Source organism: Netta rufina, assembly GCF_964035555.1.
Source record: "Netta rufina genome assembly, chromosome: 9".
In the NCBI taxonomy this organism is placed as follows: domain Eukaryota; kingdom Metazoa; phylum Chordata; class Aves; order Anseriformes; family Anatidae; genus Netta; species Netta rufina.
The window spans coordinates 25,331,218-25,355,031 of NC_140132.1; the positions used below are offsets into that span (position 1 = coordinate 25,331,218).

Here is a 23,814-nt window from a genome sequence, read left to right on the forward strand (position 1 = left end):
GGATTACATCGCATTGCTGCTTAACGGGGAGATGTATTACAGGGCCCGGGAATGTCTTCCCTGTTCCAGCACAGGACATTGTTTTCCCATATTTCTCTAGAAAGATCGTGCATTATAATCACTGCATACAGCATACCATGTAAAACGATCCCCATATATTTCGTACAATAGATACTGTGTCATTTAATTAATTTAGACTAAAGAGGAATGATCAGCATTCCCCAACAACTTTTCCTCCGGGACCGTGCATGAAAAACCCTCATTCTGTACAGCAGCCAGCGCAGGGAGGGGCTGCTGGAGATAAGGTTTGAGCAGAGGGGAAACGTGCCGATACTCCCCGTATTGTCCCCCAAATATATAATGAGTTCACAGAAATGACCTGAAGCAGCTGGTGGCAGTGCAACCCGCAGCCCTGTGCAAACACAGAGCCGGCCACAGGAGCAATGCCAGGGCAGAGGCAGTCAGGGAGAGGAGCGTGCACCACGGCCGATATTTGGGGCTTGGTGCCGGAGGATGGAGAGAGGAGAAGGCCAGCCCGAGGCACCACCATCGCTGCTGGCTGTTCCTCACACTTCCACTTCTTTATTTTATTTATTTCCTTCAAGGAGGTGTTACGGGGAAGTGTTGTGACTGGGGATGTTTATGGTGTGTGCAGCCACATGCCGGTGACCGCCCGGAGTCGTAGGGCTGCGCGTTAGCATTCCTGTCCCCACAGAACCCATTTTTATATTATGGAAATTTCTGCAGACCTTAGGCCATGAGTATTGAACAGTGCTCACCTCTCGCAGCTTCTCATTGACCCACGGTACAATACAGGCTTCTTTGAACATAAAAGCATCATTGACAACTGCTCTATTACGCCAGGAGATTGTTTACCCATGTGATGGAGGAGGCTTTCAAACTTGCCGCTAATTAGAGGCGTGCTTCTGAGGACAGCCTTCAGAGCTACCACCGGTTTTGTTCATCGTGCCTGTTGCAGGTGAACCCTCACCCAGGTGTTTGCTGGTTTTGGCCAGCTCTGGGGCTGTTCCTGTTCTCCTTTCTCTTTTTTCCCATCCCTGCCCCGAGCCAAGGGGCCAGGGCAGCGGGGAAGCTCCGCGCCTGGCAGGCACTGAGCCCGCGGTGCAAACCCTCACCGTATTTCATACCTCGCCCTTCTTTTTTCCCCACAAATTTATGGCTCCCTGCATTTACTGTAAGCGCTATTTTCAGCACACATTAAGTGGGTTATTTTAATCACGAGTAGCAGAGCTTCTCTCCCCAAAACAATTTTTCTTCTCGGGAGAGCTAATGCGCACTGGAGGCACAGGTTAGCCCCCGCGATGCTCCTCGGTGAATTAGCTGCGGAGAAGTCTTTCACTGCAGCCTTCAGCAGTCGGAGTATTTAAATATAACCACACAGCTTTCATTTGATATAATAAAAGATTCTCATCTGTATTGCTGGGTTCGATATAAGTGGTTTGCCTCTCAGATGTATTATAGTTCATTTCATATTTAGTGATACGGTAATAGCTCAAATCGTGCGCTGAGGTCAAGGACAGGCATTGATCTGTTTAAACAAACACCGCTATTAATTAGAGGTGGGGTTGCTCTGAAATACCCGGCCAGTTTGTGTCCCTTCAAACACCCCAAAGCCCCGGTGCTGTCAGGTTTTGTCCCGGTGGCTGTGCTGAAGAGGAGCCGACCGCCTTGGGGCAGCCCCAGGGACAACCCCAGGATGACACCTTCTGGGTGTGGGAGTCTTCGCTCCATTATCGGAGCCTTTGCTCCAGTATCTGTCGATCCTCTTCCCACATCTTTTTCTTCTTTCCTTTCTGGAGTTGCTGCCTAGCCAATTCTTTCTCAGAGAGGAAGTTTTTACAAAGTCTCATGAGCCGTGTCCCATGCCTATAAAGGTTTTATTATTCGGGCAATATGGCCAAAGCTCTCACTTGTCCCCTCTCCAAGACTTCAAACACAGAAAAACAACTCTCCTCCACCCTCACTCACACACACACACACATTTACATCCCAGCTTTCACCAGGTCATCTTCATGGAAACGACTGAACCAGAAACCCGTGAGTTTATACAAGTGCTGCTAAGCTGTCGGGAAAAGCCTTTCTGTATCTCAGCAGTGGTTTTATTAAAACCTTTCAACCAAAACCAGAGAGCTTCAACGTATCGAGGAGAAGACAGTCACAGAGAAGAGGTGGTGGAAAGCCCCACGGTGTTGGTCCCAGCGGCTGCAGAGGCGAGAGGCACAGTGGGTACATGCCGTGGGGCAGAGGCTCCTGCAAGATTTGGCTGCTCATGGCCTTGCTTGCTCTGCCGCACACCCAGAGTTGGTCAGAAACAACTATTTTTGCCCAAAACCCACTTGTGGGTGCCTCCCTGCCTGCCAGGGCACAGGATACGGCCCCCAGGGGCTGGGGCTGCACCCGGGGAGGGAGCGCAGCGGAGCCGGCGTTCAGAGGCTGAGCGTAGCCCCGAGTGAAAAACCTGCCACAAACACAAAGAGCAGGCAGGATAAACAAATCCCGCTATTGCGAAGTTGCGGGGCTATCCATCACTGTCAGCGCTCTCCTGACGGTACCAGCCGTCATCGCAATTCAGAGCACCGGCAGCCAGAGCTGTCCCTGTATCTTAAGGGTATCCTTTTCAGAAGACATCAATAACAGGGAAAAAAAAAAAAAAAAAAAAAAAAAAAAGAGAGAGAGAAACGCTCCTTTTCAAGGGTCTCATCGCACTGAAAACTTGCTTGGATTTGTGACAGCACTTTTACATAAAAATAAAAGAATTCACAGTTTCCCCGTGATGTGGTACCAAAAATCACATTAGCAGATAGTTGAGCAAGAAGATCAGCATTTAATACGTCCTCATCATATACCCATTTTTTAACTATGAAGTGAAATACTGAATTTCAGGGGGTTAACATAAAACTTGTCTCTGGAGCTGTGCTTGGGGCACCTCCGTGTGGCGGGGTAGCCGCAGGGACCGGCTGCATGCGCTGCCCGTGGGGCTCCAAAACACAGCTGAGCTCATTTGTCTGGTGCAGGTGGGAAGACTGAACTGATCTGAACTGATCCACGGTGGCATGGGGAAGATTCAGAGGGAAGAGATGCTCTAAAGCTTAATGCATCAGGGATATATATGGGAATCTATTCTGACCTAATGCTGTGTGTGCAGCATTTGGCGTTGGCACCAAAGACCTGGGGCCGTGCTGCGACGCCAACCCCCTTCCGAGCCCCTCTCACCCAAAGCAGCTCTCAGGTAGCCCGGACACGGGGCACAGCCGTAGCTTTTGGGGTTGTTTTTGGGGTCCTGGCATGCTCTGTAGGAGCAGCAGCTCGAAACCCAAGCATCTCATTGCAAACCTTTTGCAGATGCGGGGCTGCCGGCACAAGCCCTGGCTCCTGCCCCGCTGCCAGCCAGCCCCCAGTCACACTTTGCAGGAGTTATTGCAGTTTTATAGGCAGACCTGGGCAAAAGAAGGTGGCTTCCTGTGGCTTTGCCCCATTGAATCCCTCCAGCCCCCGACGCTGCTGCTCCCCCTGGTCCCCGCGGCCCCACCAGGAGAAGCACGGAGGAAATTATCAATCAGGGGAGAGGGAGAAGCATCCACATCTGTGCGGGGAGAGAAGGCAATAAATAACAAATGAGATTTGATTATATAACATAATATTACTTTCAATGTAAAAATGAATTACGCTGCACGCGGTAATAAATCATAACTTTACAATTCACCAGCACGGAGCCAGTTCTGAGCCACAACATCTGGAGCTCAGCCTGAGCTTCCCAGCTTTTGGGGACACCTTGACCCAAGCCTCATCTCCGGCAGGCCAGATGAAGAAGCTGAGCCTGATTATCACGGAAGGACCTACGTGGGGACGGAGGCACCATCAGTCCGTGGCACGATGCAAAGCTCGCAAGGAAGCCAGATGGATTAGGAACTTTTTTCTTTTTTTTTTTTAAAGCTACAGCAAAACAAATCTGTAAGGTTGGCTGTCTGAACAGGTTGCCTGCTGCAGCTCAGGAAGCCCCACGTGAGCCCACGGGGGCACAGCTTGGCCATGCCACCACCCTGGTGGCACCGCGCAGCCCCAGTTGTGCTGCTGTCACCCCAGGTCCCAAGGGGATGTCCCCGCTGCCCTGCTGTGTGATGGTGGCAGGAGATACACCCGGAGCCACAGCCAGGTCAGCTCTCACTAAACCTTGCACAGTTCTTGGTTTAAAACTCTGCACAATCTGCATTTTGGCTGCAGCGAGTGAGAAGAGCCCCGCTCGTCCCGCACTAAGCAGCATCCCCAGTCGCTTTATGGGAAGAAGCAGAGAGATGCTGGAAGGCCAGGGGAAGAAATACTCGCTTTATTGCTAAGCTTGGCACATCTGTATCTCAGTGAATTGGCTTAACTACAGCTCACAGTCCTCATTTTAAAATATGGGCATTTCTCTGCAGGAGATGCTGTCCTCTAATATTTCCTTGGGCTGAAAGCTGCGAGGGTCAATACATCAGCACTAAAGTCTGCTGAGTGTCTGGAAATAAGGCGGTATCATTTCCAAAAGTAAGTGACCACCAGGCTGCCGTTAGCTCTGACATTGCAGAGGAGGAGATGGCTTTTTGCAGCGTTGATTTACTGACAATTGTTGGAAAAGAAGCAAGCAAGAAATGAAAACCCAATATTTCCATTACCGTTTGCTTAATAAAAAAATATTGTAGGAAAGTCAGGCATCGTAAAACGCCCATCTCCTCTCTACGTTTCCAGGATCGCACAATACCTTGAGCCAGGGCAGCAATCAATTGAAGCCCGGAGCGAGCCCAGGGGCTGCTCTCCCCCCAGCAGCACCCCCTGGCCCATTCCAGCTGGGGCTGGGGCACGGCACCGACCGATGGCAGCCCCACGATGGCTCTGGAGCATGCCATGGCACGGTTCTTCCAAGAAACCATCTTGGAAGATGTTTCTCCTCCAAGGGGCTCTGAGATCATCCTCATCATTTTGCTCCCTTGCACGAAATCTCTGCTGGTGCAGTGGGAGCGGCGCTGCTGGGACATCGGAGCCCGCCGGCGTCCCTTGTTCCTCAGCCAGTGGCTTAATCTATTCTAATGATTATCAGTGCTGATGGGTAGTACAATCACCTTGTCTGATACAATTGCTAGAATCTGAAAGCCAGCTAGATTTTAATGGTTTATCATTAGGAGCATTATTTAGTTGGATTGAGCTGGTCTTAATTCCTCTGCAGCCATCATCTCAAAGCTGCTCGGAGCCCATTAGGGCAGCCCCCTCGCCCCGATGTGAATCAGTGCCCTGGCTGCACGCTGGGTGTTTTTATATTGCATTTAGCAAGCAGTGACACAGATGGACACTGAAGTACCACAGGCAATTCATATCCATGAACGGTCCCTGCCTCCATTCCAAGAGCTTTAACAAGCACAGCAGCAGTGGATGGATGTTCAGCAGACCCAGTTTGAAGACCTGGCTGGAAATGCTCATGAACTGGAGGCTGGAGAAGCCAGAGCAGCCCTTCCTGCAGGGTCCTGGGGCTGCAGGATGCCACGGCACATCCCAGCACCCAGCACAAGGGCTCAGGCTCCAGAAGGAGCCACAGAGAGCAGCGAAATAAAGCAGGGACCTTGTACAGCTCTTGTCTGAGTGCTGACATGAGACGGAGGCAGGCTCTGCTTTTTGTACCTGAAAAGAAGGTTGTTTTTCTTCTATGTTCTTGTGTTTCTGGTGCAGCTGCAACCAACCCCATGAAAGGTATCGTACTAAGACCTCCAGGGACCACGTTTGCTGCTGCCACGAGATGCTGCAGAGCTTAAAAGCTGGTGAGGCAGAAGAGGAGGCAAGGAGATTGTGGAGCAGCCAAACCATGTTTCCTGTACACTAATACAACATTTTTTTTTAATCAGCAGGAATACAAATGTGCATTTAGAAAAAATGCTGGGAAACTTACTTTTTCAAGAGCTAGTCAAAAGTAGTGAATTAAGCACATTTTTATCTAAAGAAGCAATTAAGATCAGCGTGTAATGACCAGGAATAACTCTTCTGTGGACTGAAGAACTGTATTAGGTAAGTTGTTTGATTAGTTTGTGTACAAATAAAACACTCAAGGCATTTTAGATGTTTCCTTTAGTTAATGAGATTTCCATGATAGTTAAAAAATATCATTAGAAAACAATGCCATTAATCCTGGATTACACGCAACGCGGGCAGAAGACTTAGTGGCATCAAGCAGGAAGATTAAGACACTTTGCTCTTCAATAAGACACTTTGCTCTTCAACAAAATAGCAGTGGTAGAGGCCACGCGCCGTGTTCTCCTGCCTGAGATTAACAAAGAGGGAATCAGCTGTCCTTTCGTCCCTAACTTGGTGCATTGGCACAGCTCAAACTTTTCCTTTTGACGTGGCAGAGCCTGCTTCTGAGAAAATACAAACAGGGGCTGAGCAATGTGATGACAAAGAAACCTCACGTCTTAGCAGGCATCAGGAAACAGCAATGAGAATCGTGTGATGGCAGGTTACCCAAGCAGGCACTGCTCGTGTACGTTGCTGCTGGAACAGAAGCTGGAATTAGCTCACATTTTCATGCCCAACAGCGGGGACAACCATCCCCTGCCCCTCCAAACCACTCAACAGCAAATTCGTTGTTTTTTTTTTCCCCTCAAATATCCAGTTAACCTATATATGAAATATATGATAAATGAAGTATCAATAAACAAACTATCGTTGCTTTGCATTCAGGAAGTTATTTTCCACTGAAATTCTTAAGTTAAATGACAGTAACTTTATACATCCCCTATTCAGCTGTTTTAATAAACAGCAGTATGAAACAGGGATAAAAAGGCAACCCGAAATAGGATTACTTATAGCAATAAAAAGGGAAATAATCTTTGAAGAAATAATGCAAGACCGAATTCTAACTGCATTAAAAAGTAACAAGTCATAGTTTCAATCAGCAGCCAGGCAAGCGGCTGATAATCTCGTGCGTACAGCATATAAATCTGCAAGTGAGACAAATTGCATTTTAATTTATGTACTGAAAAGGTTAACTTCTAATACCCTCTGCTAGCTTAAGAAACCAGGAAAAGCATGTTCAGTCTGCGTACACACCGAGGCCAATAAAGGCACCCTGCACGTGGGGAGCTCACCAGGAGCCCAGCCGTGCAGGGCTGTAACACAGCTCAGAAGCGCACAGCTTTCCACGATACTGTTTGGAAATGAATTCGTAAAAGGGATTTGCCAAGATCACAGAATTTGGTCACTCGTATATGTAAGTGACTGCTGGGACACAGGGTGAGATCCGTTCACATTTCCCTATCCAACAGCAGGGATGACATCACCCCCCAAAACACCCAAGCCCTATTTTGTGGGGGGTTATTTTATTGTTGTTGTTTTAATCTGGAGTGCAGGACGTTCTAGAACATCCAGAGAGAAGAGAAAAATGCTTCACTTTTAGCGTGCACTTTTGGCAGAGATTTAGATATGATCAATTGCACGCAGTTTATTTTTTTTATTATTAATCTCTTCTGATGTCCCTTCAACAAAGTTATCTGAAATCAAAGGGGCTGAGTTCCATGATAAGCCCACAAATGCACTGACTCATACTGACTTTAAAAAAACAGCCCTTTTGTTCGCAAAGTTATTTATTGAAGTGAATCATTATACACATGTATAATGAAATATGCACTGGAATTTTATTCTGAGATCTTATTAAAATTTTCTTCAAACAGAACAGTTTTGAATAAACATACCTAACACACCATAGACAATTGCAAGGTACAATCCTAGCATTCCCCCCTCCGGTACTTACCTAGACCAGCAGCTTGGTAAAAAATGCAAGTCATAAAAAAAAAAGAAAACCCTTCCATGCAGTGTATGATGGCATGCAGTAATTATATTCCATGGAACACACAGGTATTGACGAATAAATGTTTTAATTAACTGAACAATAAAAAGCACAGTAATACTTTACAAGGAGCTGTACATGAGGATCCCCCCAGCTTACAAGAGTGATGTAATAGTGCAACAATGGATCCTTAGGGGTATGGTTTAGTGGGGACTGCTAGCGTTAGGTCGGAGGTTGGACTCGATGATCTTGAGGTCTCTTCCAACCTAGAAATTCTGTGATTCTATGATCCTGCATTTTTTTTAAACAGCCTTATCTAGATGTAGATTTTCATCTAAAAATAGTCACCTCGTGATATGCATTGTATCACGACATCAAATAAATACTTCTAAAGCAGTCCCTGCTGTGATTCCCTATCATGATAGGGAGAAACAGCCTAAAATGTAGGGGAGAGCAAAAAGTGAGGAAAAAAAGACTTCGTATCATACTGAAATACAGTATTAAATATTTATTTTCATATCCCTTTAAAATAAGTAATGACAAATCAATGACAAAATAAATAAGGTAACAAATGTGGTCCCTCAGCACACCCAATCTCATCTGTTTGTTGAAGTCAGCCAAGAGCAAAGTGCACGGGAGGCAGGAGCCGACCCCGACCCCGCACTAGGCAGTCTCCTCGCCCAGGAGCAGCGGTTCCACTTCCAGCGCCACCACGCCAGGCTGCCCTTCCTCGCGCTGACGATACAGAAGGAACTGCACAGTCACCTGTTATTTTGGGGTAAGGAAGTAATTAACTGGGATACAGAGGCAGCACTTGCAGTGCTGGCTTTCAGCGAACGGCAGAAAGCCGCACAGAATAAAAGCAGCCACCCATTTAGCTCTGGCTCAGGCTCTGAGCACCACAGTCCACAGAGGAAAAACTTAAAACTTGTTTAATCTAATTCACATACTGAGGGGTATTATCCATTTTATTTAATCCTAACTGTGGAATTCTCTACATTATCATACAAGCTCTTCCAAACCTTACTTAATACTCATTTCCAGTATTTTTTTATGACAAGATGTCTAATCACTTTATTTGCAATACTAAAAAGGGGAAGATACAAGAAAAAAATAACTTAAAACCTCAGCTTTATGGCTCAAATACAAATGAGAATATCCTTTGCTATCTCTTGCCTGCAAGGGTCGTAAGCATGAAATTCATCAGATGCACAAGAGGAGCATCGTTCACCTGGGGAGCCCACGTGGGGCTGCTGGTAAGGACGGGAGCTGGTAAAAACTTCTTAGAGGTGGATCAATTGGGCATGATCAGGAAACAAAATTCCTATTTCCTGCAAAATTCTCCCTCATTTGGTACTGGAAGGCAATGACAGGCCAACAGCTCTGTGACTCACTATTTAATACTGTTTTCAACACAGAATTGTGCAATTAGACATAACCGCTTATTTCTATTGTAAACTAGACCACTGGAAATACTGCTAATCTAAGAAGAATTAGCAAGTATGTACTTGTCCTTTTTCTTAAAAGAGATTCCAGCTCTCAAACAAAATTACTGATTTTGAGCATATTTAGCCTTTAAGAAAAATGGGGATGTGCACTTAGAAAGAATAAGAGGTGCCTTACTCCTCAGAACTTCTGATTGTTGAGTTTTATACTTGGAAGCAGGCTTGAAAGTACAGGGTGTGGAAACAAGAAGCCATCCGTATACCTGGGTACCTTTCTGCAAAGGGCAGTGGATGCTCATCTACGTTCAGCTTTAATTGAGACTTGTTACCACTACTACTACACATAAAATCCCACTTTAAACTGGAACTGCATTTCTCTGGGAGGAAACCTGGCATATAAAATTTTGCCAGGAACACTTCAGCCCACTTAAAATAACTTGGCTGGTAGACAACGTTTGTGAGAAGTCTGAGGCTAACGTACATACTTATTTATAAAAATAAGAATTAAAAATAAAAAGCTTTCTGGGAGGCCTGGATGGAAGCAGAGGAAATTCTCTACAAATTTCTTAGGCAGCACCCCAAGAGTTGTCCCACGTTCCCAAAGCTCTCCTGCATCCCACCTCTAAGGCCTCCCAGCTCAAGACTAGACAGGATTTCCTTCAGAGACAGCAGATCAGCACTCATTTCAAGTCCTTCTGCAGTATTATGCAGGAAACTTTAAGAAGAAAGTTTAGCAAATTAGTGTTACAGCATATGTAGCTACCACTTAAATTTCCTGCCTGTTTCTTTTTTCAAATAGGCATTATTGGACTTACAGCCAAACACCTCCCCAGGTCTTAAAAGCTGCACTGGTAGAAAAGGCTGCTGTGGGTTGGGGATCAAACCAGCTGAAATCACACCGTGGGCTGGGGACAGGACTGGGCTGCATTACCGCTTAGCCACCAAGCTGGCAGCAGCAACAGAGCTCTTAATTTCTGTAACTTACCGTCCTTCTGTGGAATTCACCAAAAAGTATTTCCAGAATGTTGGTGTGTTGTTTTTTTTTTTTTTTTTTTTTTTTTAAGCATATGTGCTCATCTGGTTGTATTTTTAAAATCAATGCTAGACTGCCAAGACTACTTAATATAGAAACATGCTTGCTGCTCAAGTCTGTGACTTTCTGGGGGAAACTCCAAGGCCTCTGTACGCAGAGAGCCCAGACTGGAGGTGAGAACCAAGCTGAGTATTCAACACTGGTGTTTATGACAGCCACTGAACACGTTCATCAAATCTGTTTCATTAAACCTACAAACAATTTAATGACAAATCAAGTAATGCAGTACTTTTGAGACAACAGCAGGTAGTTACAGGAGCGCAGAAAAGTTTGGCTGGGAAAGTCTTGCTGACTTGTCAGGTCAGACTTACATTCTCTGCACCGTGTAATTAAATTACAAAGCATGATGTTTTGTAGAAGTATATAATGGATTCCAAGTGGCTGCCCTGCAGCTCACAAAAGGTGCAAGATAAAGAGTCCGTGTACAGCAGCTTGGCTCTTGCTGAATATCCTTTGGCTATTTAGTTATAACCTGGCTACACTTAATGAAAAGAAGTACCCGCAGAGGATTTGAACATCCCTCTCTGACAATAGGGTGATGTCAAACAAACAAACAAACAAACAAAAAAGGCAAAAATCTTAGTAAAGGGCCTTACCTGAATCTAAATACAAAGCAGAGTTGTTTGCTTTTGCTGGGGGCAAGGAGGGGAAAGAAGCAAGGGTGAAAGAGGACACTTAGAGAAAAGGACAAAGTTTTCCGGAAAAGTTGTGCTAAAGTCAGTCTCTTAAGACTTTTAGCAGCAGCCAACACTGTTTGCAAGGGCAGAAGTGGTCAAAACCTCATTATTTTAATACTACATATTTTAAATCCTTGTGTACAAGCAAGCCATTAAATAATCACGCACATAAAGCTCTAGTGAGGTGCACCATGGAACCCTAAGATAGGCAAATATGGACTTAAGCATCTCTCCCAGATAAGGCACCCCACCCCATCAGGAACAAGCAAACCTTGTCTTTCACAGTTTCTTAGAATCAGAGTGGTTTGGGTCAAAAGGGACATTAAAGACCACCTAATCCCAACCCCTCTGCCCTATAGGCAGGGGCACTTTCCCCTAAAAACCCTTGGGAAACTCCAACCACCTTCCTCTGCAAAGCAGCAGTTGGAAGGAAACAATTACTGGAAGAGACAATCATGTCCAATTTCTAATGAAAATGTGCAAAGTTATGAAGCTCCTTAAAATGAAAAAGAGGACAACACATACTTTAGAAACAACTGCACACTTCCATTATTTATCAGAATAACTAGCTTATTGTGCGCTCAAATAACTAGCTTTAGACACCGAGGAAACAGGATGACCACGTTATCCTGTTAAAGTAAGCTGAAATGGGTCTGGTGTAATCCTGCACTACCTAACACTGGAGCTGCAGTTCCAGCTACGATCAGGAGTCCATTGGGTTCTAAAAATAGTCAACGCCAGCCACGGCAGGCGGAAGCACAAGAAAGAAAACTGCAGCAGACACAGAGTAAGTGAACCCTTAATCCTTCCTTGGACCTTGAGGAATGAGGGCTTATCTTCCACCTAATGAAACTCTGCACACTCTGAGGAATAAACCATGCTGGAATTAGACAATTTCTACAACTACTTCTCAAACCAGAGACTGCTGCACAAATGCTTAATTACGAGACACCTCTCTTGTAGAAATTACAACGTTTCCATTTAAGTCCTCTGTTTTTCAAAACATGAGTGGTGCTGTTCTGGTCTAGGTCTAACATGACATATCGGTTTGTTAGAATTTTGATTTTCTTGCTTGGCAAGAGACAGTAATGAAGCTCTCTTTAAAAAAAAAAATAGCGTTTACTTCCATACCTTCAGGGCTTCTCAAAGCTGGAGGTCTGCTTTTGTTTTCTCTTGATTACAAATACTTCATACATTTTCAACTAACACTATATACTTGACTAGATTTCTATAAGCTCCCCAACCTGATTTGGGAGCATCTGCTTCCAATATAATTTGAACTGGAAGACTATTAGCAAGATTGGATTCAGACTCCAATCAAGAGGGAGCAGAGAAATGAATGTCATGTGCACACTGGCACTGCAATTCCGGGGCTGGGCTCGCAGAGGGGAGAGGTTTGTGGCCAACGTAGAAGTTTTTGAGTACATCACAGAGAGACATCTGCTAATATGCACATAATGTACTGTAAGGGTCATCAAGATCAAATTCTAGGGTTTTTTTTTGGTAAATAAATACTGGCAGTTTTATGTTTCCAGCTGTGGAGAGGAAAAGAAAGTCACTACTTCATTTGTGGAACAAAAGGCCTGAGCACTCACACCAGCCACATGGGCTAGCAACCCTGAAGCCCTGCAGTCTGCTCAGGCAAAAGAAACTACATTGTCTCAAAAGATAAAAGTTAAATTTACAAACGCAAGAAGCACGGATACTATTCTGAGGGACAGTACCATTTGACAGCCCATCCAAGGCGAGGGTGAGCTGTCCTATCATCAGGCTAATTGGAGTGGCTTATGAAATTACTTTAATTAGAAAGACAAGACTGGTGCCTGGGAATCACAACTTCTTCAACTGTTCCAGGTAAATCTGGTAAAGAGCTTCCTTCTAATATGGAACAGATTAACACAGTATGCTTTTTTAGCATGCTCTTGAAATCCCTCTTTACTCTATTCCATTTCATACTTGGAGTTAATGGAGCTAAGTACCAAGATGTTTTAAGAAACAAAACTAAAATTCTTACTCCAGGAAAGATCAGAAAATCTCCAGTTTATACTATTTTAAATGAAACTGCAAGCAAAAGTATCCAGGCAGGTGGCTATAAACACACTATGAACAGAAGAACAGCAAATACCACATTATCATTCACTAGACTTTCAAAGAAAAAGTAAAATATTTATGGTAATATTGTACTTTTAATTTTTTGATCACAGAATGCTAATGCTCAATCTAGAAACAGCATGACTAGCAATAACTAAAACACTGTAAACATCTTACTTATGTCCCCTGAATTAAGAATAAAAAAATTAGTGTTTAAGTTTACTCAGGGCTTCAAGAAACAGACATACTAACCTATGTAACTGTGTAGTAGTAGGGCAGCTCTTAGCACGACTCAGCGAGCATAGCTGATGGTTTGCAGAGGCACTCAGTGTTTCAATGCATCTGATTTTGCCCCAAATTATACAGTTAAGGGTAGCTGCAGCATTTCCTTGTTATATGCTATTTTCTTGAAACAAAGCTGGCCAAAATCTCACAGCCTGTCTCTCAAGTGAATGCACTCTTCCAATAGCATTTACAAGTCAGCCAAATTCTCAAAGCTATAATTCTATATTTCCATTTAAAAACAAGCAGTTTTGGAGGTGTTTTTTGTTTTTACATTTATCAGACATCACGCAGAATGGCACACTGCAAAATTCCACTTCCCAACTTTTAGTATACTATACATTGACTACAACATCAAAATTAACCTGTGCAATGTAGCTTCAATGTAGTTATTTTCTATAATGTTATAGAAACGTTCTTACAGAAAACATATCAATTATTGTTCTGAAAGAAGATTTTTTTTTAATTAGTTTTAAATTCCATTTAATTTCTGATCTACTTATTAATAAGCCCATCCTGAAAAACTTCAGCTATAACAGCAAAAGGATACAAAAATGTCTAGAAGCAAAACTCCAAAGCTCCCAATGAGCCACGGAAGATGGTGTAAAAAGTAGAGAGCTTGGAAAGATGTGGTAGCAGGCATCTTTAAAACAAGGCTCAGTCCATACGTACAGTTTCCCAGCATGGCTAATGCAAACAGCAGGTAAGAGGTGCCTTCTGTTGATCTTCTCCGAAACTAAATACAAAGAATTTTTACAGAAAAAAATGTTAAAACATTCACCGCAGTAGATTACATGTTGTAGTATTTTGGCTGGGATGGAAAAGGTAAGGAGGGAACAGGAATAAGCTTGGAAATGAATTAACCACTTACACACTCTGCTAGAATACCTGTATGCATTTGATTATGTAAAACCCTGAGCATTTTTTCCTCCCGCAGACTCTTCACTATTGGTATATTAAAAAGTCAGTAATAGCAGCTTCATGGAAAATAGCCTAAAGCTTTAAACTAATTTTCCTCTAATTTTAAATTTTGATCATGTAGTTTTTTACTTAAGGTAGAATAGTTTGGAGAAAGAAAAGGGGAGATACCACTTGCTCATGCAACCAATCACACAAAGCATGCTTCTGCTCATGTATCTGATTGAACTGTGTAAAAAACTTTCCTCTTTCTGGCAAATCAGTCCTCTTCTATCAATTAAAGACCATCATTTTTCTAAAATTCTCACCACCCTTTTCCCTTTTGAATGGAAAAATAAAGCCCTTCTTTTTCTTTACAGAGTCACAAAAGCCATGCAGTTTTTTGATGTTGAGGGCTCACTGCTAGGAAGAATCCAAAATGTCAAGCAACGGAGAGTATTTTGTAAACTATACAAGTATACTTAGCCAAAAAACTACTTACATTTTTATAAAGCTGAGGAAATCTACTTCCCAAGTAAAACACACAAGATATATAGCCACAAATGAAGCCTGACATTTCAATCATATCAAGGGAAGTCTGAAAAAATAAAGGTACATATGTTTTGGCAATAATGTTTTCAAGCATTTCAGAGGCTTAGAGAGGCCACAGGCTATCATTCTGGACAGAACTCCCTTCAAAGCGGTTCAGGACAGCTCTTCAAATGACCAAAAAGGGCTAGAAAAGGTTTAATCTTTATCTTACAACAATGCACAGTGCTGCGTCATAGCCATGACTAAGATCAAAACCAGTGCCAGGCTTAAGGCTGTAACACTAATGTCAATCCAATCCTTCTGCTCAAGATGCTTGGACACAATAATTCAAGCCAAAACTAAAAACTGTAGCTAGGGCTACTAAAAAAAAAAAATAAAAAATCATCCTGTCTGGAAAAAGCAAAATACTCATTTTTCAGTTTAAGAGAATTGTTAGTTTTCTCACCCTAGCTGTATTTTGAAAATAAGCTGCCTCCCTGCTGAGCAATGTTGCTGGATTACAATTATTTTACTGGCATTAGTACGAAGGCTGCAAAATTGCTAGAATAGCCTGTGAACCTTCCTGGTGAAGTGACAGCAGCAGCAGCAGGTACAATTGTAATTTTCCACTTTTATTGATTTCACTTTTCACTGCATAGTCTCTACATGGATGTCCATGTTATCTAACACAGGCAGAAAGACAACACGTGTACATGTTGTTTCACAAAGCAGCACATCCTAATAACCCAAGGGACAGAATAAGCCCAAAACACAGGAAGCTGCTAAAAGAAGCTCTTTTGTAACTTCTTTATTTTGGGATGTATGGTACATACTTAAAATGTCCAAATAGCGCCACATTTATGATTTCTAAGGCATTGTTAAAAACAGCATCCAAATTTCTTTAAACCTCAGAGCACATAATCCTCTCAAGACACTTACACTGGTTTTTTTTGCTTGTTTGTTTTAGAATGGAAGCAGGTTAAGAACTTACATTACTTCTTTCCAGTACTGAACTCTGGTCTTGGTTTCTTACTAGCAGCTGACAGAGCAGAACGATGCACAGGGCTATACACACCAAGATCCAGGTTACACAGAAATTCTTCAGGTTTCTGCTGCCTAGAATGACATACAAACGAATTAGCTGAAAAAGAAAAGGTAACTTTAAATTAACAGCAGATGTTATCTGCAACATAAAAATGCAAATCTAAAGGTACAATTCCAGGTTATCTTCTTCTCAGCAACAATTCAAGGCTAAGGAGTCCTCCTCTTCTCCCGGGCCATGTTTCCAGCCCTGCTCACTGTGCACTGTGTCTTAATGCACCACCTGAGGGCAGCAGTGCAGGAGCAGGAGGGAGCTCCTCACACAGGCATTGCTACTGAGACAATTTTCACACTCAGTTCATCTCTTAGATAGTTTCATTTCCTAGTAATTTACTTTTATGTAACAGCTGATAAACAGAAAGCAGCTAAGAATAGAATACAACAGTTTCTTTCAACACATTGCAATTTAAAAACAGAAAGCAACAATATTTGAAATTTAGATTACTTATTTATCTGAAAGATATTTTAAATTTAAGTCTTCTGCTGGACCAGTGTCTATGTCAATGGTTAGCTAAATAAGAAACCTTATCTTTACATGCAGAGGCTCACATATACAAAGATAAAGACTCCATCTAATAAGTTTCCATAAATATCTACGGGACAACCTGAAAATGATAAACAATCCTACTGATCTCTCGAGCTATGCTATCTTCTGTATTTAAAAGGTAGTGGTAAGCTCCTACAGTCACTGTTACCTGCGGAACAAATTGGTGTATAGCATCAGAAGGCCTGCCCTAAAGACCTGCAACCTATACAACAGGCACAGGAAGCAATACTGCTGGTTCAGAGGCTTGAAGATGCAAAATTGACCAACCTGCCTGCAGTAACAGCTCTAGAACTGGCTATTGAAAAGCTTTTATTCCTTTATTCCCAAAACCATTTCTTCCTCTCCAGCTATGCACAGAATTGAGCTGAAGCAGGCATGGACAGTTATAATGCACAAGGGCCTGCATTTGTTTTCAACAGCAGGCAGCAGGAAGGAAATATCTTCAGCACTGACCTATCTCCAGGCTTATTATCAGTTCCATATTGAATGAATCTGCTTTATCCCTATTTAGTTTGCTGGGCAGGCGTCTGTTTTGCTTCAGCTTTTTGTTACCTCCACTGCACCGTGGGTTTTAGGTTTTGTGTTTTTTTTAGGTTGATGAAATAATGCTTTTAATTTGATACACAGTGAACTTAGCTTTCTGTCTTCCATTGCAGTCAAAACAGTAGTTCGTTCGGTAGGCTGAATGCTACAACTACTGCCAGGATTTTATGAAGCAACTCAAGCAATTTCATTCCCATTAATCCTTCTTAATTGTGGGTATTGAAACAGAACGCATGAAGATGTCAAGGTATTTTATGCTATAAGCAAATAAAGTCCTGTTTTAATCAACATGAAGGAAACTGAGCCACACAAAGCAATAATGAAAGCTTACTCTCAACTTACACATACAGTTAGATGGCTGAAAGTAGATAACAAAACCATGGAGCAAGTTAAAATATGGAACCAGATTCCACAAAACTATATTTTTATGTCTATATAAACTGAAAGCACTATATAGGAGATATGTACAGGTATTTTGTGGGTAAAAAGAGGGCAGAAAGGCAGAGTAGAGAAAGAATAGGACTTTCATTAAAAGACTGAGAAAACTGCAAGAAATACGCCTAACAACTCCAGTTGGAAGTTGTGCACCCTATTTTTAGGTAGCTTTTCTTTAAATGCTATAGGAAACATCACAGTGAAGAATGTGCTACTTAATGGATAATATTAAGTGCTTAAAAATCTTACATTTTGTCATCTTCTGATTCTTGAGCTTATAGTATACATATTGTGAAATCATGATTATATCCATATTAACATAAGAGATGGCAGTGATGGTCTGAAAGAGAAAAATACATTTGCACGTTCAGTACACAAGAAGTTAAAAACTTTCCCAACATAACTGTGCTTCATAATAATAACGTGAACAACGACTACCAAGTTAGACAGCAGCAGATGAATGCGATGTAAAGCTTGTGCAATGGTGACATGCTGACACCATCACAACAGTTTGTCATTTTCCAGGATGCATGGCACAAATTCCTGCCTGGGCAGACTGAAAAATCCTTTCCTGCCCAGAAGCTTAAGCCCACTCTACCCAGCTTCCCAGCACTTTGGAATCTATCAGTCTTGCTTAGTGCCTCCTGCCTCAAGAAGACAGAGCTGACATTCTCTCTTCTCCCTTTTACAATGGGGCAGATGAAACTGTTAGACAACATTAAGTTGTAAACTAGATGACAACTCTATCCACTCTTGGGTCCATCTCCAGCTTGGGAAAACTTCCGTGACTGACACATACATCTTTCTTTCATTACAAATTGAAAATAGAAACAGCAGACAAGAAAGTTCCAGACACAATTAACAGATCACTAACAACTAAGGCTGGAACTGTATTTTCAAATTTTAACAGATTAACGAGAAAGGTCTAGTTCAAAGAAGCTGTTAAAAGACAGTTCTCAAAATATATATCATATATATGTGCAATATTAAGTTATCCTAGAGGTTAAAAAGACAGTCAAAAAGTATATAACAAAAAATAGAAGTATCAACAGATTACCTGAATTGGTAGTTGATTTGTTAAATAGCAGCCTATAAAATTTGTAAGATCTCCAGCTATCCAACACAGCAGAAAGCCCAAAGACAGCGCTTGATCCACTTTTCCATTCTGACAGGCAACGTAAATTTGACTGGCACAAATTCCAGAAGTAATTATAAAATATCGTAAGCCAAAAATGTTTGACAAGCTTGAAAATACATTTTTCAAAATCTGAATAAAGAAAAATTAAAACTCTTAACTACAAGAGACCCATCACAGCAATACCCCACTTACAGTCTGAATGAGAACTCAGATTCACTACAGCTCACCATGTCTTACTCTAATATAACAGAAGCTGAAATCACAACCCCATTACAGCTTGCGTTGAGGTTTGTTGGTTTTTTTTGTGTGTCCTGCACTGAAGTATTATTTTCTGGACACCAGAACTATGCCAGCATCATTTCATATTCCTCTGCTGTAAGTACTAGCCTTTAAGATACCGAAAGAAGAAAAACACTTAACATAGAAGTGCTAAGAATGAACAAAGCTCCTGTAAGAGCTGACAACTACACTCACGCTTCCAAATTGGAGAGCTGTTACTCAGATTCATAACAGGGGCTATGAAGCAATCCCAAATTTAAGTCCATTAGACATGTCTTGATGAATTCCATACCCACTAACACAACACTTTTAATGTAAAGTTCCTTTTCAACTAATATTTCTGAAGCTCAACAGCTTGCTAAGAGTGTTTTTATTTTGCTTGATTTCCATCACATTTTTATTAGTTCAGTAAATTATATTTCCCTTATAGGGACAGACTTTGGAGTCAATCCCATTTTGTTTCAGGCATTCTCATCTACTAGCAGCATTTCTGCTTTTCTTTTGCCATCTCCTACCTACGTTTGAAACCTGAACCCAGCGCCAGTCCACCAAACAGCAACTGATTTAGCACCAAAGTGCTAACTCATGTGCTGTTTCTGACCTTTTCCGAGTCCAAACTTCATTTGCAGGAGCCAGCACAAGAGTACTGGTGACATGGCATGTGGTTTAAATAAACACCGAGCCAGTTTTTGCAGCAAGTGTGCTGCGTGTGCACACATCTCAGGGTGGAGAAGATAAGAGAGAAGAGGTGATTTATTCTCATTTGCTCTAAGTGGCAGAGATTAGTGTCAAGTCAGTACAACAGAACAGTACATCAAGCTCATTTGTCAACCACCAAATATTGTTCTAAACATGAACAACATGCTTCTCTGGCATATTATATCTGTATTATGCAGATAGAGAAACATATCCAAGATAAACTAAAAAAAGGCAGCTTGTGAAAAAGGCTTCAGGCAAGATTACTCATGTCTCAATCTGAGGACTGCCTAAGACTTTAAACTTACGGTAGTGCAGCAAACAGAAAACAGACAATGGAAATCAGTCCTATGACAACGCTCCAGTACTCCCACGCATTCTCAACACATTCTTCCAGAAGATGCCAAATCCATGGTGTTCCATTTATACACAGTCTCCTAGTCTCTATTGGGGAGATATTGAAAGCATGTGTATACAGCTGGGAAGCCATCGTTTCTGGACTGAGATTCAATTTCAGAAGTTTATTTCTGCCTCCATTTTTACCCCATGCAAATCCGCAAATCCGTTTACCAATGCCGAATATCCGCTGTGAAAAGACCTCTGCATCCAGACGGATGCTTGATACCGCAGTTATTTCCAATCTCATAAATGAACCTGCCAAATTCAAAGAAATAAATATAGCCAGTGTGAATAAGACATTAACCATAAGATGCTTGATCGCGTTTATTGCTTACAGAAAAGAAGTTAAGACTTCCAAGAAAGAGAAATACTTTGTAGCCCATCGCATTCATTAACCCTTGCAACATTCCAGATGTTTATCACTGTAGCATTTTAGCCTGAGCCTGTGTTAGATAGAGAGGTGCCAGAAATCTGCTACAGGGTAAAGTAAACACAGCCATTTATTCACACTTAATGCCAAAACTCTGATTTTCACATTCAGCATTATTGCAATGAAGCAACAGTGCCTTCTTTAACAGTATCCATCCTGAACGCTCTATTTACACTTAAGGAACATAAATTTAGTGATCATTTCTACGCAATTAATTCCCAGCTAATATTATGAAAGAAGTTATTTCTTACACAGATTGCAGACAAGCTCTAAGGTCTACTTGAATATATGTAGCCCAATCAGCCTAATTAGTGATTCAATACAATGTCAGACAGTTTGTATTATTTAATACTTCAGAGGAAAGAGGGAAAGCATGAGAAATCTCGTAAGGTAGATATAGGGTATTTCCACTCCCAAACCACAAAGAATGAAGCACATGAAGTAAAACATAGCTTAAGTTTTGAAGCACAAGATCCTTTTGACTTTAAAAAATATCTTGTCATAGCTAATTATAATGATTCTGGATATTTATTGTTCTTCCTATTGAAATATTCATACTATTGGACATCATATTTTTTTTTTCCCTAAAAGGCTAACCACTATAAAATTGAAGATTTTTTTTTTTTTAAAGCAAAAATGCAGAATTATCTGTGACTATTCTTTGAGATTTACTGCTGACAAAAAAAAAAAAAAAAAAAAAAAAAAAAAAAGCTGCTTTCCCATTCACTGATTCACTGTGATGATACTTAGGTTCTCTAAGGGTTAATAATTTCCCATGCAGAGGAGTCTCAAATCTATGAAAAAAGCCACAGCATATTTTAAGAAATTATTTTTAAAAATATATATGTATTGTATTAATAGGTTCGCCTGTTTAGTACTTAAAGCCAGATGTCAAATCAGTGACAAGACAACGAGAATTTTTAAGACCATTTGGGAACAACTCAGAAGCACAGCAAGTTCAGAAACCAGGAAGAAGTAACCCTGAGGCATGAGGGCATCCTCCTGTAAGTGACTACATATCTTGAGGACAACAGTCCCCAAAGGCCTCATGTTTGTGGCAGGGATTTTGATGTTTGTAATACCCTGTGCCTGGGATGGGACAGGGCTTGGAAGGGCTCAACTTTCTACCCTTCCTACAACACATGTTGGAGCCACTCTCATTATGCAAACTACATTCAAGCCTTGATGAAGGTTCACAGTGTTTGTTTTCGTAGAGCATCGTTCACTGTGATGTTAGGACTCACTTTGCTAATCATCAGGAAATCTTTTTTCTTTCCAGACTTCAAGTATCTGCGGTGCTGCAACAAGTTTTCTGCGGAAACTGGCTGCCTCTCAAGAGAGCTGTCATCATGGGACCTAAACCACATAAACAATAAAAAAGAACATGTTTTCATACGCTGAGAATTCATCTTTGTCTATTAGATATATTTAGCTTATACTGGAGAAGTTATTAGACTTTGTAGTCATCTTTGAAAATATTTTTTTAAAGTTAAAAAATATATTTATGAGTAATGTTTAAACTAAGCTGCCAGTTCTGGTACTCTGCAGCTGAACAGGGTCTTACCATCCACTAAAAAGGAGAAACAAAGTACACATGCTACTTTAGGCCACAAACTTTCAACTATCTATAAACACTGTAACAATAAACACGCAAATTTTATTAGCTTTCAGCAAACACTGCACCTCAACTTCATCCCAAAATGCCCCTTTTGATAAATGCAAAATATTAGACATTTTAAAACAAAGTTGACTATGGTATTTAAAACTCTGCCTGAATGTCATGACTGCAGTTTGACTCACGCATTAGAAGTTCTCTTAAAAAAAAATAATCACAGGGTAAAAAGTCTAAATGAGGCAATTCAGACTCAACCACCTGATCTCAGGCTATACCCTGCTCCAAAACCCCGCAGCTGCTACAGAAAACCAAACAGTTTAAGAAGTGGTGGGAGTCAGGCCACTTACGCTCCCCAGATGCCTGCAGCCGTGTGCGCTGGCCTCCTGCCACGCGCTGCACTTAACACATTTAAAGCACGTGGATATTCTCGGGTTGCTGTTCCTTAACATTTATACAGCAGGGTAACTTCTGTGCTGCCGGCCCATGAGACTATACTTTTAGCCTTAAAATAACTGTGTGCTTTTTTTGTTTCATAATCCCCATCAAGATACTGTGCCCCTATACCAAGAGCAATTTCACCCGTGGGTAGAACAACTGGATGCTTTCAACTAAACGTATCTGCCACAAAACCCTTCTTACTTCTCTTTTGTTGCATGAAATGCTTTGCACCTGAAAACAGGATGAGATTGCCGTCACATTTCTTTTCTTCCTGTAATATTAGAATTGATGAGGAAATAAAAGGTGAGTTATGTCCCTATAGAAACTTCACACCTACAGACTCATTCTGAGTACTGCCCAAACAGTATTTTCTAGCATTTGAAAAGGTTGCAGTAGAGATATTATTTATTATTTTCAATTAAGTGTTAGCCTGGAAGCTTGACACCACATCTTTCTGAAAAGGCTCAGTGTTTGTCTAGACGGAAGTAAAACCATTGTGGTTTCGGATATTTAGTTATAAGGAATCAGTAGCTTGAGACTTTGCTTTGGACAACTTTCTTACTTTAATCCCCTACTACGAAATAGAGATGCCCAAACAGAAACAAATAGTATTTTAAGGGTGAAGTTCTCTATGTTAAGAACAGCTCCACGGTGCGGAGGCAAAGCACGCTTCTCCTGTAAGTCTGGTAACAGCCTGAAACCCAAAAGGATGCTCAGCGGTATAGTGTTTGTAATTTATTACTGGGGGTAAAAAAGAAAATAAATAAAAAGAAGAGTTAAGGAGTAACTCGGAGCTTCTTCACACGCTCCCAGCATGAACCCGTGCACCCTACCCCTGGCTCTTCCCTGAGAGCATCGTCCCCCAGCTGTGAACGCTGCCTCCTCAGCGCTGATGATAAAGCACGGCCACGCCGAGCCTACAAACCGCGTCCCGTTCCCCCAGAAAGCCCCCAGCTTATCAAAACGAGCAGAAAAAAAACGAGAGATAAAGAAGCGCCGTCCCAAAGAAGCGCCCAGCCCCAGACCGACAGCCCCGGGTGCCGGCGCCCCCCGCCCCGCGTAATGGCGGCCCCGCGGGGCGGCCGGGGCCGGGGCCATGAGGGAGGCGCTGCAAGGACGCGATGGGGGCGGACACCGACCTGGCCACGGCGGCTGCTGCTCCGCGGATCCAGCTCGGGCTCGGCCGGCCCAGCACCGAGGGTCCCGGCAGGCAGCGGAGGGAGGCAGGGAGGCGGCCGGGCGGCCCTGGCGGGGTGACGGGAGGGGAGGCAGGCGGCCCGCCCGCCCCGCACCGCCCCTCGCCGCCATCGGCAGCCGCGGGGCCCGGGCGCCCTCTGCGGGCGGCTGCCGGG

General features: G+C 42.5%; 1 protein-coding gene across 4 annotated transcripts; it reads right to left on the bottom strand.

Moving 5' to 3' along the window:
- Window positions 1-8,042: 8,042 nt before the first annotated feature.
- LOC311212399 (lysosomal amino acid transporter 1 homolog) lies at window positions 8,043-23,736 on the bottom strand. Of its 4 annotated transcripts, XM_084291748.1 has the most exons (10): window positions 23,602-23,736; window positions 21,654-21,765; window positions 20,151-20,234; window positions 19,889-20,024; window positions 18,525-18,654; window positions 17,717-17,807; window positions 15,833-15,957; window positions 14,813-14,908; window positions 13,964-14,149; window positions 8,043-8,590 (listed from the first exon to the last, which is right to left on the bottom strand). In XM_084291748.1, exons 3-10 carry the CDS (start codon window positions 20,224-20,226, stop codon window positions 8,489-8,491), a joined length of 942 nt encoding a protein of 313 aa, XP_084147874.1. In that variant the 5' UTR covers window positions 20,227-20,234; window positions 21,654-21,765; window positions 23,602-23,736; the 3' UTR covers window positions 8,043-8,488. The 4 variants fall into 4 exon arrangements, with proteins under 4 accessions (XP_084147874.1, XP_084147875.1, XP_084147872.1 ...); XM_084291749.1 differs by lacking the exon at window positions 19,889-20,024 and having other exon boundaries at window positions 18,525-18,734; XM_084291746.1 differs by having other exon boundaries at window positions 19,889-20,234.
- Window positions 23,737-23,814: the final 78 nt, after the last annotated feature.

What these genes read in the sequence shown, in the direction of transcription:
- LOC311212399 (XM_084291746.1), bottom strand. Translation starts at nt 20,226, where the DNA reads ATGAGATTGGAAATAACTGCGGTATCAAGCATCCGTCTGGATGCAGAG. An exon ending in CAGTACTGGAAAGAAGTAAT is followed by an intron (nt 14,909 to 15,832) that starts GTAAGTTCTTAA and finishes TTATTTTTTCAG; the next exon opens with ACTTCCCTTGATATGATTGA. An exon ending in TTCCTCAGCTTTATAAAAAT is followed by an intron (nt 14,150 to 14,812) that starts GTAAGTAGTTTT and finishes CTTTGTATTTAG; the next exon opens with TTTCGGAGAAGATCAACAGA.